General features: G+C 36.7%; 2 protein-coding genes across 3 annotated transcripts; both read left to right on the top strand.

The window, feature by feature from the left end:
- Window positions 1–211: 211 nt before the first annotated feature.
- Window positions 212–7894, top strand: LOC102609345 (sphingoid long-chain bases kinase 1). Of its 2 annotated transcripts, none has more exons than XM_052435615.1 (8): window positions 212–476; window positions 636–1570; window positions 1809–1902; window positions 2010–2047; window positions 4682–4828; window positions 5345–5444; window positions 5728–6665; window positions 7314–7894. In XM_052435615.1, exons 2-8 carry the CDS (start codon window positions 650–652, stop codon window positions 7461–7463), a joined length of 2388 nt encoding a protein of 795 aa, XP_052291575.1. In that variant the 5' UTR covers window positions 212–476; window positions 636–649; the 3' UTR covers window positions 7464–7894. The 2 variants fall into 2 exon arrangements, with proteins under 2 accessions (XP_052291575.1, XP_006468670.1); XM_006468607.4 differs by having other exon boundaries at window positions 633–1570.
- Window positions 7895–8166: 272 nt separating this feature from the next.
- On the top strand, window positions 8167–9193 carry LOC102610025 (ferredoxin-thioredoxin reductase, variable chain). Its single transcript, XM_006468608.2, has one exon. It carries the CDS (start codon window positions 8534–8536, stop codon window positions 9014–9016), a length of 483 nt encoding a protein of 160 aa, XP_006468671.2. The 5' UTR covers window positions 8167–8533; the 3' UTR covers window positions 9017–9193.
- The last annotated feature ends 4405 nt before the right edge of the window (window positions 9194–13598 follow it).

Genomic DNA, 13598 nt, shown 5'->3' with positions numbered 1-13598 from the left:
AACTACGCGAGTTATGCAAGTCTCCAGTAGCTGTTCACCGAATTAGCGTTGCGTTGCCGTTGACTTGAGCCTGACGCCCACACCAGACCCCACCTGCCACGTTGCCTTTTACTTTTTTCCTTGTTTAAAAATATCATAGCAATATAAAATAATACAAACATAATAACAGTGACAACAAAAGAGAGGCGTCCGGCGGAAAACTAAACCTTATTATTTATTTTCCTCTGAAAAGAAAAACCCTTATTATTTATTAATGTTAACTAACATTTATTTATAACAAAAACAGCGTACAAATTTAAATAAAATAAGCAAATTAAAAATAAAACTAAAAAGAAAAGGTGGGCTCATTTCGTTGCCTCTGTAATGGACTGACATGAAAAACAGAGGTGGAATTAGGTATGGATGAATCGGGTCCGTCCATCGTCCGTCGTCCGTCAACTTCATCAACGATCTGCATCCGCTGATTCTCGTTAAAGGTAAAGTCTCTCTCTCTTCTCCTCCTCCGCTTCCGCATCCTCCTTTCCGATCTAAAAATCGCCGAGTTTTGACATTTGCTAAAGCATGTTTAGCTGTTGAAACAAAATAAAGAAATAAAAATTGATTGGATCTGTTTTGTAATAATTTTCTCGCAGCAGAGAATTGTGTTTGTATGCATTCGTCTCCAATTACGGTTCGATCTATTTGTAATAATAATATTAGTGATAGTACAAGGCATAAGACTGGGAGTGTGTTCTCGACGAATAAGAGCAACAGTAATAATTCAGTGAGAAACATGACACAGCCTCAGCAGTCTATTAGGCGGTTGGGATTGTGTTCACAATTAGCTCAACACTCGTCCCCCATTGTGTTCCCTGAGAAACGGAGCAAGAAGGTTAAGGCATCGTCCAGGACTGAACAGCATCATGATGGCCCTCAGTTTGACGAGGTTAATAAGATAGACGAGCACAGAATTGATATTCCTGGTGGTGCTGTTGGTGTAGGAGGAGGAGATGAAAAGTCTGATTTATTGGGCTATGTTGTTTACTCTGGGAAGCTAGTTTTGGATAAGACAAAGACTGCTTATGATAAAAGTTCTAGTGATGCACAGCAGCAGAGTTCTTCTGCTCAAGCTACTAATCAAGATGCTGTCAATGCTAAGCTTACCAGCAAGGCTTTAGTTTGGGGTTCTCACGTGCTGCCTCTTGATGATATTGTCTCAGTATCATACAATAATGGTCTCAGACATTTCACCGTTCATTCTTATCCTTTAAAAAAGGGTTCTTATGGATTATCTTGTTTTATAAAGCCCCGTAGAGTTCGTAAAGATTATCGCTTCTTGGCGTCTACCACAGAGGAAGCTATTCAGTGGGTCGGTGGCTTTGCTGATCAGCAGTGTTTCGTTAATTGTTTGCCTCACCCTTTGGTTTCTTCAAAGAAGCAGGCTTCGGCAGAATTATATCCGACTGATACTCCTCCTGAGTTGATTTTCCGGTGTAAGAGTCCGCCTAAAATGCTTGTGATATTAAACCCAAGATCTGGGCGTGGTCGGTCTAGTAAGGTCTTCCATGACATTGTAGAACCTATATTTAAGGTGCGTTCTGGTTTGTTTTAGACTTCAATCTGCTTGTGTCAGCTTGTTTTCTGCTCATTTTTTACATGAGTTTATTATGCTTACTGCAAAAATTGAAAACCCTAACGGGAAATGGATGAGCTTGATGTATTAGATAATTTGTTGGCCTTAATTTTATGTTGCATTCGGTTTGTTGGTTGGAAGGATTGTTTACATTTTGTCATGCTAGCATTAACATTCAACATGCGCACTATGACAGCTTGCAGGATTTAAACTGGAGGTAGTCAAAACAACATCTGCTGGTCATGCAAAAAATTTGGCGTCCACTGTTGACATCAGTTCATGCCCAGATGGTATTGCTACTGCATGCACTATTGAGTAACATGTTTTGGTTTTTCTCATAATAAACTCTGTCATCTTTATCGCGTTTATTAATTTATACTCTTGTATGTTTTTTCAGGAATTATATGTGTAGGGGGTGATGGAATTATCAACGAGGTGAGTCAGTCACTTGCAACTTTAGCCGAATGGTTTGTTGTCACCATATACTCTTGAAGCTTACGAGTTACTTTTTGCTTGTATCTTAACCATGTGATAGCTAAAAGTGCTTAATTCTCATGATTATAGGGTTCTTCAATTTTATTTTTCTGGGGTATCTTGTCCACTATCATACAGATCTTCTTTAGAGCAGAAATATATCTTATTTCTTAGGCCTGCTGCCAACCCACCGTCACCCCCCCATGGGGGGAAAAAGATTCAGTACACTTTCAAGTTCGTGAAAATTTCAATTTCATATTTTTTTTCTTTTTGGATTGGCAGTCAGTGTTTGAACATTTATACTAAAATACTCTATAATTTTCCAAGCTGAACTTATTATGATATGAGTATCATCTTGCTTGATTGCCTATCTGTAGAACAAGTTAAGCTTGTAAACTGTTCTTAAACACATCCTAATGGTCCATGGCTTAATTTTTGGTCCTTGGTTTAATGGCCTTCTTCCAATTGAAAGGGAAAGACAAAAGCAACAAGCCAACATTCAAGTATAGGGAGATATTTTCCATGTTAACGCATGCCATGCTCTAAGTAACTTCAACTGAATGCCTATCGGTACTGATGTAGTTCTGTGCTTAATTCTGATTATATATACATTTGCTTACTACAAAGTTAGTTGGTTAAACGAGAGGTTGATTTGTTAATGTTGTCGGAGTCTTCAGATATATTGAGGTTGAACTTCCTTCCTGAGTTAATCTTATGCTTTGGTAGCTCTCCTTGATTTATGAAGACCAGCGAGGGGGTGTTGTTGAAGGGCGAGCACTTGTTTTTAGACATTATTTAATCTGTCATATTGGTCGGCATTGGTGTCGTGGTGTACAATGTATACACTTGTTCTCATTTTTGTAGATAGCCACTATTCTTGAACAACGTGGAGTTGGAGCCGAGCCTTCCTTTTGCACTATTACGGATATGAAATTAATGGGAAAAATTGGAAGGAATATGATTAATTGTGTATCTACATGAAAGAAATATACAAATTTGAAGCGAAGGATAACACAGCTGTTAGCGAGCTAGTGTTGTAGAATTGATTCCATAAATGCTTCCTTATAGATAATATAGGAGTTCTGTCAGATAGTGTTATAGATATTTATTCCTTATTGGCAGTTAATTAATTGCGTCAGGCTCTTGGGGTAGCCTTCAGAGTCTTTGGAGGTGAGCTGTAATGTGGAATTCAGTCTGATATAAACTTCTAACAAAAGGCGTTGCAATAGTTGGTTACCTTGTACATGTTGTAAATGTGACATTTGTTTAATTTATAATTTATAATCTAGATCAGTTTTGCTTAACAAATAGGAGTCTAGTTATTAATTTCACAATTGTCATCTGATGGATCTTTAGCAGAGGTTTGGACTAGTGTAAACACTTTCTCCTCATTTATGTAGAGAGGAGTGGTTCTCTGTTGAATGCCTATATAAACACTCCAAATCTGTGGTTTTAGTCTGAGGTGGAAAACGGAACTTTGATCTTAAGTTAGTATCTATTAAAATATGGGTTTGGTTCGTATTAGCTTTGGGTGGTTTGGAAGGCATTTAAGGGTGCTTGGAATTGGCTTTAAACTCGGTTCTCTAATATCACTTAGACACGCTGGTAATGCCTAAATGTTGTGGTTATTTGAAGTTTCAAGAGAAGAAAATGAAAAGGGATAATGATAGACATATTGATGGAAACATCAATGTATACAAACTCGAGGAAATTTGTCCAAAATTGATGTGAATGAGTGGTAAATATTTGATACCTAAGGAAAATTTGGTGGGAGACATAATCACTCAAGGTAATTATAAAGAGAAAGAAAAGAGAAACAATTGCAGCAAAAGGATAACCTTAATTTCAGACGCGTCGATGGCCAGGTACTTGTGCTGGGCCTGGCACTAACTCCCACTCAAGCACATGTACCTTGCCTTTTCCTGACTAGATTTAGGCCTTGGCAAAAAGACCATACTATACTGTATTAACCTAAATCTTATCATTTTGTTTAGTCTTGTTCGCACTGAATATCATGTGTGAATCTCATCTTGGCCAAAGTGACATATTTACTTTTGCCAAGTGCAAGGCGTTAAGGAGATCATTGTAGGGCAAAAGGGTGGTAGAGGGATGGCTGCTTCTGTTCTGTACCAACAGTACTTTTCAAAAATCAAGAAATAATTGTGCTGGAATGTTTGTTTCATTTAAATATTTTGTGAAGTGGATAACATTTTATTAAACATGATTTATTTTCTTGTAAATTTCCTGATTTTCCCTTTTTTACAAAATTTTATGTAATTTTGGGAATTTTGGCTTTGGCATCTGAATGGCCGACAATGAGTACGTGGCTGGCAATTACCACCCCTGATGGTGGCTGACAGCAAGCGAATTGAGATAGCCATTGAAGGTAGAGGATTTCGCTTGCTGGAACATTGATAGATGGTTCCAAAATCATTAGCAGCATTCTCGAATTTAAGCCTAGTTTCTGTTAACTTAAAGTATCACGTTGAATGAAATTTATTGTCTTGCACTAAACGTAGGAAGATGAAAAGATTTCCTCAAGTTGTTTATTATTTGAAATCCTCTCCGTTCAATAAGACCGTGGTTATTGTGCAGGTTCTAAATGGTCTGCTAAGTAGAGGCAACCAGAAAGAAGGTATTTCTATACCCATTGGAATCATTCCTGCTGGTTCTGATAATTCATTAGTTTGGACAGTTCTGGGAGTTAGAGATCCAGTTTCTGCTGCATTAGCTATTGTGAAGGTGACACTTACTTTATGATCATTTTTGCTTGACAATAGCTAGTGGTTCTGATATAATTAGTGACTTTTTCTCTGTCTGAAGTTCACCACGGTCAATTTTATAAGTGCATTTTAAATAGCAATTTGAGCGTCTGGATATTTTTAGAGTTTGTTAATATGTATGCTACTCTATTTATAGTTCTCAGTTCCCTGATTGGCAGTTAAGTGAGGTTCTTATTGCTACAATCTTCAGCTTGTACTGGAACAGAGTTGAATCATTCATCAATTTTGTCCGAGCCTTGCATCTCTTTCTTTCACCAAATGCTTTCTGTCGAGAAAAAGTCTTATAGTTCCTAACCTTATGAGAAAAGTCTTATAGTTCCTAACCTTGTCTGAAAAGCCATATAGTTCCTAAGATATGGCGTCGACTCAAATCAGTCTTCCTTTTTTGCCTTCCATATGATTGGGTGAGAACCAGTAACTAGTCTGCAGATTAGGCTTTCTGCTGGTTGCAACTGAGGTATTTTGTTGGTTTCAGGGAGGTCTTACTGCCACAGATGTCTTTGCTGTTGAGTGGATTCAGACTGGTGTCATTCACTTTGGGATGACAGTCTCGTATTATGGTTTTGTTAGTGATGGTAAGTCATAAACCTTCAATACATTGTTTTCAAATTCTTGCTTGCTGTGTTTGTATTTACATTTCACAAGGAAAATGTAAATCTAGCTAAATCATGTTTAATAATTTATAGTAAAACACATGAAATACAATATTTCACATATATTTCATGTGTTTGTAATTCATTTTGCTGCATTTTTGGAACTGTTGGAAAAAAAATCAGAAACGCAATAATTTAATGGTAAAACACAGGAAATACAATATCTCTCATATATTTCATGTGTTTGTAACTCATTTTGTTGCAGTTTTGGAACTGTCTGAAAAATATCAGAAACGCTTTGGCCCTCTGCGTTATTTTGTGGCTGGATTCCTCAAGTTCTTATGCTTGCCAAAGTATAGCTATGAAGTCGAATATCTTCCAGCATCAAAGGAGGATCTAGAAGGAAAACAGTCAGCAGAACGTGAAGTAGTTGACATGTCAGATCTTTACACAGACATCATGAGAAAATCAAAAAATGAGGGCATGCCCAGAGCCTCAAGTTTATCAAGTATTGATTCTATAATGACGCCTAGTCGAATGTCTGGAGGAGATCCAGATACAACATGCAGTAGCACTCATGCTAGCACAGAACCTTCAGAGTATGTACGTGGCCTAGATCCAAAATCAAAACGCCTGTCTTCTGGTAGGAGCAATGTAATGGCGGAACCAGAAGTTATTCACCCTCAATTACCACTGTCCACAACTCCGAATTGGCCACGGACCAGGTCAAAGTCGAGGACAGATAAGTGGACTGGATTGACTGTTGCACACGATCCCTCTAGATGTTCTTGGGGAAATACTGCAACCAATGATAAAGAAGATATCTCTTCAACTTTGTCTGATCCAGGACCGATCTGGGATGCTGAACCAAAATGGGATACTGAACCTAATTGGGATGTGGAAAATCCAATTGAATTACCAGGGCCATCGGATGATGTGGAAGCAGGAACAAAGAAGGAAGGTATACCGAGGTATGAAGAGAATTGGATTGTTAAGAAGGGGCAATATCTTGGCATTATGATTTGCAACCATGCATGCAGAACTGTGCAGAGTGCTCAGGTGGTAGCACCTAGAGCTGAGTATGATGATAACACCATGGATATGCTCTTAGTCCATGGGAGTGGGCGGCTGCGGTTGGCGAGATTTTTCTTGCTACTGCAGATGGGTCGACATCTATCTCTTCCATATGTTGAATATGTGAAGGTATGAGCTTTTACTTTGATGACGCTTCACTTTAGTTATGAGCTTTGTGTCTCAAAGCAGATTGGAATTGCTGTCTCCTCCATATCAATTTTTTTTTTTAAAATTTTTGGGAAGAGGCGATGCCGACCATTATTATTATTGTTATTTTTCTAATGGGAAAGTGGGGTTGCCATCATGTTGATAATTTGAGTACATTAAATTGCATTAAATTGTAGTCTGAGCACATTAATGACGAGCATAGAATGATGCAATCACGAGACAAATCCTCCATGCTAGTTAAAAAGTATGTGTTTGTTTATGGTTCCTTATTTGGCTAAATTGAGTAGGTTTTGCATTTCACATAGGCCTCTGTTAGACCTTCACTTCTATATTCCAATTCTACTCATTGAAACATAATGTCCAAACTTTGGAGCTCTTTTATTCAAAATATGACAATTGGAACTGAAGTTTAGTGCACATTTAGATTATTGGCATGCATAATAGAGTACTAGGAAAACTTAAATGCAATGGTGGAATCTGCAAGTAATGATACCACAGTATCACTCAATCTAGGGCTGCGGGGAGGATTAGAAGTTTGAGAATAATCTTAGTCAAAAGTGCATTGAGCTATATTTGCTTCTTCCAACTCAAAGCTTGTATCATATGCAGGTAAAATCAGTGAAGATCAAAGCCGGAAAGCACACTCATAATAGTTGTGGCATTGATGGTGAGCTTTTTCCGCTCAATGGACAAGTCATTTCTTCTCTATTACCGGAGCAGTGCAGACTTATTGGTCGCTCCCATGATCATCATGTGTAACATATGAATCCTTCATTTGAATACATGGAAGTGTTTATGGTCTGCCACAATGGCATATGCAGCGCATCCCTGTACCGGAAAGACTAGCTTCTATTTTGGTCTCCTTTTTTTCTTTTTTCTTTTTTTGTGGGGGGAATCCTTGAACCCCTCCACATTGTGCCATCACACAGCTGAGGTCCCTGTAAATTTTTTGTTCGGTTTATGTGTATCTGTTGCTTGTTGTTCATTCTTTCCATTCCCTTATACTACTGCTACATACGCCTCTACCTTATTGACGGTCCGGTGTGAGCTGTTCAATGTATTGAAATTTCTGGTTCATTTTTTTTGTTAACTATTTTTAATTGGTGTAAGTAATTATCTTGGAATTGGCCTGGGAGTATGTTGTAATGTAGAGCACTTGCCTTCTGATCTATCAGAATTTTCTCAAATCATATCCTGTGAGTTATTACTGTATAAGTGTGTGTACACATCATATGAATGATGTAGTCGGCAAAGTTACTCTTTGAGTTTTCTTTTGTATTATTATTTAAAGTTACTCAATATTTTTCCTTAACAAAATTGTGCTCCTGTATATATGTATTAAGATCAATTGTGCTCCTATAGTCGAAGAATAGACCTACATCCGTTGGCGATTTATAAGTTGCTGTAGCTGACTGTTACATCTATTATCCGTTATCCGCTAACTTACGTAAAGATTGGAGTGGAGTCTGGAAGAGGGACAGGAACGATCTTCCACCTCTCGTTCCTCATCCACAAAATGTGTTCGTAAAACAAAATAGAAAAGAAGTAAAATCAAGTATGTTCTGTGAGATATTTATTCCAACTTTGACGAGGGAGGAGAGGATGTATACGCTCTAGAGTGTTATTCATTCGACACGTGTGCAATAGAGACGAAAGTCCGTTGCCATCGTCTTAGCTCGCCTTAGCCACTGAGGCCTGAGATAGTGGTTCAATAGAAAAATCAATAATAATAATAAAAAAAGAGAGTAAAGGTTGGGTAATATCATTATTATTATATGATTATTTTGTGAGAATTAGCAGACGAGTGAAAAGATAGATACACAGAAATCATGACTAGTACAAGTTTTGCTTTGTTCTCGGCTACTTCTTCGTTGATAAATCGACGGCCACTTACGAATGCGTTTGTCTCAGTTTCTTCATTTTCAGCTGCCAATTGTAGTGACAATGTTAATGTTAACAAAAGAAGAATCTCCTGTGAAGTAGCTGTAAAATCCAACAATTCAACGGCATCCGTAGGACTAGAGAGCAGTCCATCTTCATCAGCATCAGCGTCGGATGATGGCTTTGATGAGTCTAAGATTGGTGCGAAGGTTAAGGTGAAGGTGCCGTTGAAGGTTTACCATGTTCCTAGGGTTCCGGAGCATGATCTGTCTGGCATGGAAGGTGTGCTCAAGCAATACGTCGGCGTTTGGAAAGGAAAGAAAATCTCAGCCAATATGCCTTATAAGGTAGCGTTTGTTACTGAAATTGAAGGCCGTCCTGTCAAGTTCTTTGCACATCTCAAGGAAGACGAGTTTGATTACCTTGATTAATATTTTTAAATTTTTATTATTTTGAACATGTTATTCCTTCTCTTTCCTATCTCCATCCTCTACAAATAATATTTTTAGTCTTTGTATGTAACTCTTCACATGAGATTATGCTTCTTAGTGTTTTTATTGTTATACTTTCTCTTGCTATATAATCAATCATTTCTATATTTCTTTCCAGATATGGTTCAAGTTTTGTGGAGTGTTTCTTGTGCTCTATTTCTCTGTTAATGCTGCGGTAACTTGAATAACATTGCCAGGACCTGCTTAAGTTGTGTGATCAGCTTATTGAAGTGCGGGTATGTACTGTGGGAGACGTATTTAATTGAAAATGCTTTCAAACTTTGAGATAATTTATCTCACCTTTTTCCGAGAATGAATGAAGCAAGACAGAATTTTTTTCTTAGGTCAAGGCTTCTACTTTTATGAGTTTACTTTAGTTGTTACAAATTAGTTTTTCTGATTTTTGATGCCCAGTGGAGCTTTTGTCCCCCCTTGAACTGGACATCTTGTTAGAAGTCTATTTGGAGGTTTTGCCAGACAAAAATAGGGAATTCGTGCCTTCTTGAAGCTTAAAAGTTGGGTTGATATGTTATGAGTATTTGAAATACAACAAATTTAAGAAGGGATAAAAATGGAAGCTTTATGGGATTAGTAATCTATTCTGTTCTCTCCCCAGGCGTGTATTTATGGTGATTTTGTTTGGCTGTCTCTTGGATCCCACCAGAGAGGCCATTTTAGTGTTCCTAAGGATGGCTAAGATCAGTTATATTGTCAAAACCGATGTTTTCCACTTTCTAAGGACTCAGAGATATCTTTTGCACGCGTCTATCTTTAGTTCCCGCAGTTGGTGACTCAACTGCGGGAACTAAATGTATCCTCAAAGCTAGCAACATAATAAAAGGAAAGGTTTATCCCAAAGGACTGAGAAAAATCCTTAGGAGAAAACAAGCTTTCATGCTTGCTCCTTTTTAAATTTTCTTTATTTATTTATTTTCCCATGAAAACTTTTGCTTGAATTAACATCTTTCAATTGAATAGTTTATAAGTTGTACTATGCATTCTCTTTATTTTTGAGAGGATTGTGTACTCATCATAATCTCTGATGGAGTTCACGCAACTGCTCATACTATGAGGGTTCTTCCTTGTTAGGAGGTCTATGAATACCTTGTACTTAAATGAGAGGGAAGTTATCTACCAGCTGCGATGCATATTCCTTCAATTCGCTGTTGGCATATATGATTTCTGAGTCCATAATTTGTTAAGATATATCTGAATATTATCCGTGTTTTTTGCATATTTGAAAATTAACTGTATTGCCAATGGGGTTTTCTGGTGTTATGTGGTGTTACGTGGCAGCTGAATTATGTCGTGACTCTTGAAGTGAGGCAGGAATCATTTACGCCCAATACTACCCTGTCCTCTTAACTGCTATCATTGTGAGTTTTGTATCTGGAGTTGACATGATTAAAAGGCAAACGAATATCCCTTGCCATTATTCAGTTGGTCCTAGTTGTGGACAAATGTCAATTCTTTCTTCTGCATGATTTATACGTATGAAGCCAGGCAATGATTGTTATTTACATTAGTTTTAGTAGACAGAACTGAAGTTACTTAGTATAAATAGCACACCTATATGAGCTTGCTTTGGCAATGAAACGGGTAATCTTATACTGCCAAGATAATAATTTTGAGGAAGCTAATTTGAAGTCTTAGAAGACTGCAAACTGCAATGACCATTCGGTCTTTGCCCAGTTTTGGCAATGCATTACCTGCCTCTTGAAGTTTTTTTTTTTTTGTGGCTTAATCCATTAGTTTCCTTCTCACCCTCTTAAAAGCTTGAAAAGTCGAACCAAATTCGGTTTTTAAGCGGCAGCTCATATGACTTTTGTGAAATCTGGTTTCTTAAATAGTTTGAAGCTATCTAAGATGGTAGTTCTACTGGTGATGGTATGGAGTGGAGTGCAGACATTCTTTTTGTGCTTTAAGGTTCACATAGAAATGGTTAATGATGATCACCTTTCCTCACTTGTTTTTCCTTCCTGGATCAATTTAAAAATTGAAAGTCTTTTTTGTGGGCATTGACTGAAGGAAAATTAAACTCTGGGGAAGTGATTGAAAGTTTCCTAATATGTGTCTATCTCCGTCTTGGTGTGTGATGTGCAAAACAAGTGCTAAAACTTCCAATCATCTTTTTCTTCATTGTTTTGTGGCCTCAAAGTTGTGGAATAGGTTGTGCAAAGAGGCTAACATTTTTTTGGTCGTTCTGGGTTTTTGTCACTCTATTCTTGTGGAGAATTCCAATGTTTTGGTAAAGGAAAAAAGATCAAAACTCTTTGGATCCGTGCTATGGCAGCTCTGTTTTGGGTAATATGGCAGGAAATAAATCTTCTTATTTTTCAAGGGAAAAATACAGATAATATTGAAGAATTATGGGTCTGTCTTCTAGCTTCATTTTGGGCTTCAGTTGCTAAGGAGTTTCAAGATTCGTCTTTTTCCTTCATTTATCTAAGCTGAGAGAGTATTTTGAGATAAGTGTTCTTGTTGGTCTAGTATTGTAGATGAGTGATTAGCATTTTTTGTATAACACAGAGAAGTTTTCATTATTTTGGTTTCTCAGTGGACAGCTGGTCCACTCGTAATGATTCTTCATAATTAATATATTTATAGTTTCTTGTTGAAAAAAGAAAAAATATGAACCCTATGAGACTGTACTAGGAATCTGCTCATTACCACTTGTAGTTGACGTAGAAAGGCTCAGTAGTGGCAGACATGGATGTAAAAAGAGAATTACCACAGATGATGTTGTAGATTATGATTCGAGTATGCAGGCCTTCGTGTCATTAGGAGACATTTAATTAGAACTTCTCCTAAGCAGCTCTTATGTTTTAGCTTAGATAGCAAATCTATGGTAGTCGAATTATATATTTAATGGAACTGAAACTTGTTTTGAGACGGATATGTGAGAAACAATAGGAAAACTGGTTGATGGAAGAACGAGGAGTGTGTTCCACATTACTTGGTTTAAGAAATGTTATGATTGGAAAGAACTTTGCGCCTGAAACTTTTGTTTTAAAGTTCTCATGTGCCGACGCAATTTGTATATGATTTTATGAGATTTTGACCAGTGCTTGGCTGTTGATTTATGTGGTAAAGACTGTAAAGATGGATTATTTAATCGATCAATTCAATCGCAAGAGTACAAGGATGTGTTTGCTTGTTTCTATTGCTTCCAAATTGGACAGAAGGTGAAATTTTGATTTTTTTTCTTTTACGTCTTTGGGTTTGGATCTCATCGAGAATTGCAAGATTTTCTCTGTTAACTTAGGGTCAAAGGATTCGGCCTAGATCATCTATTCGAAATTTTTTCATTTGAGAACAACAGAATAAGTGTTGATCCTATATTTGATTCTCTTAAGAGTCTAAAAGAAATTACACTAGATCTACACGAACATTAAAGTTATTGAGTTTAGAAGAGGGAACCGAGAGACAAGATTTGCATGCAGAGGTGAGGCTTTGGCTGCAAAAGGACCGATGAATTCATGATACATTGAGCTGTATTTGAAGAAATGTATGATTCATAATCACGCGAGTCATGCCATGCCAGCCTTGAAGAATAAATATTAAACCAGATGCATGATATATGTGTCCTATCCCTAGTCCAATGTGACTCTGCGTATTAATTGATTAACCTTTTTCATATCCGTGATGTTATTTAAGCCATTCGGCTTTTTTCAAAAAAAAAAATTATATTACATTATGCTTATTTATGAAATATTTCCTAATATGTTTTGATCCACAGGTATCTAGATTTCAATTATGATGGTGCATTTCCAATGTTTTAATTTAGAACGAGCCATGTTTACTTCTACGTTTAACATCATGTTTCGGTAATTGAGTTAATTTTTTTTTTTTAAATACTGATTCCACATCAGATTATTATATTATATTATATTATATATATATATATATACAACTATTATTACAACAAACATTACACTGATATTTACAATCAGATATACATAATTGAGATTTATATTGTTACATTAAATCTATAAAGTATATGTCCAGACAAGTAACCCTCACAGATGAGGGATGTATTTACTCCACTCGTATTTTGTAAGGGAGAAAGACTTACAAATAAATTCCACATAATTATACATAATACTTAATAAAGAGAGTTTTGAGTTCATGAGAATTCGAATCCCTACTCTCACAATCCTTCGTGTGAATAAAAATTTATCGCTGGGCCAAATGTTCATCGGCGGCAATTGAGTTAATGTTAGAAGTAGGATAAAAGAAATTCATTAACACGTTGCTATAAACAAAGCATTGTGATTTTGACATGAATAAAAGAAGCACAGACAAGTGCAAAGCTAGGCGGTGTTTTGTGGTTGTTGAGTTTGTGATTATAATTAAGAAAGTGGGCACCCCACAGCAATGAATCAAGAAAAAACAAAGTAGTAAAATATACACCACATCACGACTAAGCTTTCTTAAGTTAAAAAAAAAAGAAAAAGTAACCACACAAAGGATAAATAAATGCACATAATAATGAAATTAAAGAGAAAAGGTGAAGAAAGGG

Source organism: Citrus sinensis, chromosome 2 (genome assembly GCF_022201045.2).
Source record: "Citrus sinensis cultivar Valencia sweet orange chromosome 2, DVS_A1.0, whole genome shotgun sequence".
Lineage (NCBI taxonomy): Eukaryota > Viridiplantae > Streptophyta > Magnoliopsida > Sapindales > Rutaceae > Citrus > Citrus sinensis.
Note: the sequence above shows the minus strand (reverse complement) of the source record. Positions and strands in the feature narration are given on the sequence as shown.